At 29.4% G+C, this 7,029-nt stretch overlaps 1 protein-coding gene across 4 annotated transcripts; it reads right to left on the bottom strand.

Moving 5' to 3' along the window:
• Window positions 1-5,025: 5,025 nt before the first annotated feature.
• Window positions 5,026-6,086, bottom strand: LOC116928484. Of its 4 annotated transcripts, none has more exons than XM_045166855.1 (4): window positions 5,759-6,086; window positions 5,598-5,639; window positions 5,236-5,508; window positions 5,026-5,181 (listed from the first exon to the last, which is right to left on the bottom strand). In XM_045166855.1, exons 1-4 carry the CDS (start codon window positions 5,979-5,981, stop codon window positions 5,048-5,050), a joined length of 672 nt encoding a protein of 223 aa, XP_045022790.1. In that variant the 5' UTR covers window positions 5,982-6,086; the 3' UTR covers window positions 5,026-5,047. The 4 variants fall into 4 exon arrangements, with proteins under 4 accessions (XP_045022790.1, XP_045022789.1, XP_045022788.1 ...); XM_045166854.1 differs by having other exon boundaries at window positions 5,236-5,538; window positions 5,759-6,084; XM_045166853.1 differs by having other exon boundaries at window positions 5,598-5,699; window positions 5,759-6,083.
• Between the last annotated feature and the right edge of the window lie 943 nt (window positions 6,087-7,029).

Below are 7,029 nucleotides of genomic sequence, written 5' to 3' on the forward strand. Positions count from 1 at the left end.
TTACATATAGAAGTTAAAACTCATGGTATTACAGTGTATTCACATTGAATACAAGTATATTTGATGCTGTTTACACATAGAAGTAGAAACTCATGGTATAACAGTGTATTCACATTGAATACAATTATATTTGATGCTGTTTACATATAGAAGTAAAAACTAATGGTATAACAGTGTATTCACATTGAATACAAGTATATTTGATTCAGTTTACATATAGAAGTAAAAACTCATGGTATAACAGTGTATTCACATTGAATACAAGTATATTTGATGCTGTTTTACATATAGAAGTAAAAACTCATGGTATAACAGTGTATTCACCTTGAATACAAGTATATTTGATGCTGTTTACATATAGAAGTAAAAACTCATGGTATAACAGTGTATTCACATTGAATACAAGTATATTTGATGCTGTTTACATATAGAAGTAAAAACTCATGGTATAACAGTGTATTCACATTGAATACAATTATATTTGATGCTGTTTACATATAGAAGTAAAAACTCATGGTATAACAGTGTATTCACATTGAATACAAGTATATTTGATGCCGTTTTACATATACAAGTAAAAACTCATGGTATAACAGTGTATTCACATTGAATACAAGTATATTCCATGCAGTTTACATATACAAGTAAAAACTCATGGTATAACAGTGTATTCACATTGAATACAAGTGTATTCCATGCAGTTTACATATAGAATAATAAACTCATGGTATAACAGTGTATTCACATTGAATACAAGTATATTTGATGCTGTTTACATACATAGAAGTAAAAACTCATGGTATAACAGTGTATTCACATTGAATACAGGTATATTCAGATGCTGTTTACATATAGAAGTAAAAACTCATGGTATAACAGTGTATTCACATTGAATACAAGTATATTTCGATGCAGTTTACATATAGAAGAAAAAACTCATGGTATAACAGTGTATTCACATTAAATACAAGTATATTTGATGCTGTTTTACATATAGAAGTAAAAACTCATGGTATAACAGTGTATTCACATTGAATACAAGTATATTTGATGCTGTTTACATATAGAAGTAAAAACTCATGGTATAACAGTGTATTCACATTGAATACAAGTATATTTGATGCAGTTTACATATAAAAGTAAAAACTCATGGTTATAACAGTGTATTCACATTGAATACAAGTATATTTGGTGCTGTTTACATATAGAAGTAAAAACTCATGGTATAACAGTGTATTCACATTGAATACAAGTATATTTGATGCAGTATACATATAGAAGTAAAAACTCATGGTATAACAGTGTATTCACATTGAATAAAAGTATATTCCATGCAGTTTACATATAGAAGTAAAAACTCATGGTATAACAGTGTATTCACATTGAATACAAGTATATTTGATGCTGTTTACATATAGAAGTAGAAACTCATGGTATAACAGTGTATTCACATTTAATACAAGTATATTCCATGCAGTTTACATATAGAAGTAAAAACTCATGGTATAACAGTGTATTCACATTGAATACAAGTATATTCCATGCAGTTTACATATAGAAGTAAAACTCATGGTATAACAGTGTATTCACATTGAATACAAGTATATTCCATGCAGTTTACATATAGAAGTAAAAACTCATGGTATAACAGTGTATTCACATTGAATACAAGTATATTCTATGCAGTTTACATATAGAAGTAAAAACTCATGGTATAACAGTGTATTCACATTGAATACAAGTATATTTGATGCTGTTTACAAATAGAAGTAAAAACTCATGGTATAACAGTGTATTCACATTGAATACAGGTATATTTGATGCTGTTTACATATAGAAGTAAAAACTCATGGTATAACAGTGTATTCACATTGAATACAAGTATATTTGATGCAGTTTACATATAGAAGAGAAAAAACTCATGGTATTAACAGTGTATTCACATTGAATACAAGTATATTTCATGCTGTTTACATATGGAAGTAAAAACTCATGGTATAACAGTGTATTCACATTGAATACAAGTATATTTGATGCAGTTTACATATAGAAGTAAAAACTCATGGTATAACAGTGTATTCACATTGAATACAAGTATATTCCATGCAGTTTACATATACAAGTAAAAACTCATGGTATAACAGTGTATTCACATTGAATACAAGTATATTCCTATGCAGTTTACATATAGAAGTAAAAACTCATGGTATAACAGTGTATTCACATTGAATACAAGTATATTTGATGCTGTTTACACATAGAAGTGAAAACTCATGGTATAACAGTGTATTCACATTGAATACAAGTATATTTGATGCTGTTTACATATAGAAGTAAAAACTCATGGTATAACAGTGTATTCACATTGAATACAAGTATATTTGATTCTGTTTACATATAGAAGTAAAAACTCATGGTATAACAGTGTATTCACATTGAATACAAGTATATTTGATGCTTTTTACATATAGAAGTAAAAACTCATGGTATAACAGTGTATTCACCTTGAATACAAGTATATTTGATGCTGTTTACATATAGAAGTAAAAAACTTATGGTATAACAGTGTATTCACATTGAATACAAGTATATTTGATGCAGTTTACATATAGAAGTAAAAACTCATGGTATAACAGTGTATTCACATTGAATACAAGTATATTTGATGCTGTTTACATATAGAAGTAAAAACTCATGGTATAACAGTGTATTCACATTGAATACAAGTATATTTGATGCAGTATACATATACAAGTAAAAACTCATGGTATAACAGTGTATTCACATTGAATACAAGTATATTCCATGCAGTTTACATATAGAAGTAAAAACTCATGATATAACAGTGTATTCACATTGAATACAAGTATATTCCATGCAGTTTACATATAGAAGTAAAAACTCATGGTATAACAGTGTATTCACATTGAATACAAGTATATTTGATGCTGTTTACATATAGAAGTAAAAACTCATGGTATAACAGTGTATTCACATTGAATACAACTATATTCCATGCAGTTTACATATAGAAGTAAAAACTCATGGTATAACAGTGTATTCACATTGAATACAAGTATATTTCATGCTGTTTACATATCAGAAGTAAAAACTCATGGTATTACAGTGTATTCACATTGAATACAAGTATATTTCATGCAGTATACATATAGAAGTAAAAACTCATGGTATAACAGTGTATTCACATTGAATACAAGTATATTTGATGCTGTTTACATATAGAAGTAAAAACTCATGGATATAACAGTGTATTCACATTGAATACAAGTATATTTGATGCTGTTTACATATAGAAGTTAAAACTCATGGTATAACAGTGTATTCACATTGAATACAAGTATATTTGATGCTGTTTACATATAGAAGTAGAAACTCATGGTATAACAGTGTATTCACATTGAATACAAGTATATTTGATGCTGTTTACATATAGAAGTAAAAACTCATGGTATAACAGTGTATTCACATTGAATACAAGTATATTCCATGCAGTTTACATATAGAAGTAAAAACTCATGGTATAACAGTGTATTCACATTGAATACAAGTATATTTGATGCTGTTTTACATATAGAAGTAAAAACTCATGGTATAACAGTGTATTCACCTTGAATACAAGTATATTTGATGCTGTTTACATATAGAAGTAAAAACTCATGGTATAACAGTGTATTCACATTGAATACAAGTATATTTGATGCTGTTTACATATAGAAGTAAAAACTCATGGTATAACAGTGTATTCACATTTAATACAAGTATATTTGATGCTGTTTACATATAGAAGTAAAAACTCATGGTATAACAGTGTATTCACATTGAATACAAGTATATTTGATGCAGTATACATATACAAGTAAAAACTCATGGTATAACAGTGTATTCACATTGAATACAAGTATATTCCATTCAGTTTACATATACAAGTAAAAACTCATGGTATAACAGTGTATTCACATTGAATACAAGTATATTCTATGCAGTTTACATATAGAAGTAAAAACTCATGGTATAACAGTGTATTCACATTGAATACAAGTATATTTGATGCTGTTTACACATAGAAGTAAAAACTCATGGTATAACAGTGTATTCACATTGAATACAGTTATATTTGATGCTGTTTACATATAGAAGTAAAAACTAATGGTATAACAGTGTATTCACATTGAATACAAGTATATTTGATTCAGTTTACATATAGAAGAAAAAACTCATGGTATAACAGTGTATTCACATTAAATACAAGTATATTTGATGCTGTTTTACATATAGAAGTAAAAACTCATGGTATAACAGTGTATTCACATTGAATACAAGTATATTTGATGCTGTTTACATATAGAAGTAAAAACTCATGGTATAACAGTGTATTCACATTGAATACAAGTATATTTGATGCAGTATACATATAGAAGTAAAAACTCATGTTACAACAGTTTATTCACATTGAATACAAGTATATTTGGTGCTGTTTACATATAGAAGTAAAAACTCATGTTATAACAGTGTATTCACATTGAATACAAGTATATTTGATGCAGTATACATATAGAAGTAAAAACTAATGGTATAACAGTGTATTCACATTGAATAAGAGTATATTCCATGCAGTTTACATATAGAAGTAAAAACTCATGTATAACAGTGTATTCACATTGAATACAAGTATATTTGATGCTGTTTACACATAGAAGTAGAAACTCATGGTATAACAGTGTATTCACATTGAATACAAGTATATTCCATGCAGTTTACATATAGAAGTAAAAACTCATGGTATAGACCTTTTTAAGATTGCTCGGTGTAAGCACAGCGAAAAGTCGTGCGGCTAGTCGACTAGTGCGCACCATGGCGGGGGATAGCCGTAACTAGCTGCAGACTTGGCTTGATTCTTCGAATCACCTTGTTGTTCGGCTCTATGTTACTGTAGTCTGCTAGTGTATTAAAAGATAAAAATGTCCGTTTTCAAGTTTCAGTTGTCTCAATTAGTGCTTTCTTTAGTTGAAGAGGACCGTGATTTGTATTATAAAACACTAGTCAGTAGTGACAACAATTCTTGTATTGTTTTGCTCAGCGAAAATGCAACTACTTGCGTTGAACAGAAATCAGCTACAGCATGCAATTGACGCAAACATTCTTCAGTAGTAGTAATTCCATCTGAGAAAAAGAAATATGTAACAGTTAAATAACAACAACTATTATGTCCATTACCTGTGTAGACTGTAGTAGCATTAGGACCGGTATCATTAATTGATGAAATATAAGATGTGTCTTCAACTACGTCTACATTTAAAGATGTGTCTTCAACTATGTGGCCATTTAAGGTGTAAGTGTCATTTGTAGTTTCCTCATGTTCATCAGTAGTTGCTGATGCAGTTTCATCACCTACTGATAAATTCGCATCCAAACAATGTGATGCACTACCCAACTCAATAGTTGGACTTGAGCTAGTTTTTTCCTGTTGTGTTTCACATTCATGTTGCACTGATGCATTAGCATTTACCAAAGAATCATCTATTATAAATAAAATATTGTTACTGTAAAAAAAATACATAGCAGTAAACGAATAATACCTGTAGGTAGGGACAACAACTGGGTATCTTGTCCAAGGGAGCCTAAATTGATCGTTGGAACCCAATCAATGTCATTCGTTGAATACAAATATGCAGGTTTACCTATTACAAACAATTCAGATGTAAGGGATGAAAACTATGAGAATTACAATAATAACTACCTGAGACAAAGTGATGTGAACACACAAAATAGTTGCAACTTCTTCCATGTAAGTTTTTTTCTACAAGTTGCATCCAAAGTCTTCTTCTTTTTTCAATGAGAACTTTGTCACCATCAGAAAACCTATCACATTTAGTGTACTCTGGTATTTTGTAGAACTTCCGTCCTTTTCCTAATTTAGATTGTTGAGTACAAAAACATATAAGACACTTGGCATTAACCATTTCCTAACTTTTCGAGAAATCAACGCAATAGGTTTGACATACAACACAGAGTGCCAGACTACAGTAACATAGAGCCGAACAACAAGGTGATTCGAAGAATCAAGCCAAGTCTGCATCTAGTTACGGCTATCCCCCGCCATGGTGCGCACTAGTCGACTAGCCGCACGACTTTTCGCTGTGCTTACACCGAGCAATCTTAAAAAGGTCTATTACAGTGTATTCACATTGAATACAAGTATATTTGATGCTGTTTACATATGGAAGCAAAAACTCTTGGTATAACAGTGTATTCACATTGAATACAAGTATATTTGATGCAGTATACATATAGAAGTAAAAACTAATGGTATAACAGTGTATTCACATTGAATACAAGTATATTCCATGCAGTTTACATATAGAAGTAAAAACTCATGGTATAACAGTGTATTCACATTGAATACAAGTATATTCTATGCAGTTTACATATAGAAGTAAAAACTCATGGTATAACAGTGTATTCACATTGAATACAAGTATATTTGATGCTGTTTACACATAGAAGTAAAAACTCATGGTATAACAGTGTATTCACATTGAATACAATTATATTTGATGCTGTTTACATATAGAAGTAAAAACTAATGGTATAACAGTGTATTCACATTGAATACAAGTATATTTGATTCTGTTTACATATAGAAGTAAAAACTCATGGTATAACAGTGTATTCACATTGAATACAAGTATATTTGATGCTGTTTTACATATAGAAGTAAAAACTCATGGTATAACAGTGTATTCACCTTGAATACAAGTATATTTGATGCTGTTTACATATAGAAGTAAAAACTCATGGTATAACAGTGTATTCACATTGAATACAAGTATATTTGATGCAGTTTACATATAGAAGTAAAAACTCATGGTATAACAGTGTATTCACATTTAATACAAGTATATTTGATGCTGTTTACATATAGAAGTAAAAACTCATGGTATAACAGTGTATTCACATTGAATACAAGTATATTTGATGCAGTATACATATACAAGTAAAAACTCATGG

This window comes from Daphnia magna, unplaced genomic scaffold (genome assembly GCF_020631705.1).
Source record: "Daphnia magna isolate NIES unplaced genomic scaffold, ASM2063170v1.1 Dm_contigs107, whole genome shotgun sequence".
NCBI lineage: Eukaryota > Metazoa > Arthropoda > Branchiopoda > Diplostraca > Daphniidae > Daphnia > Daphnia magna.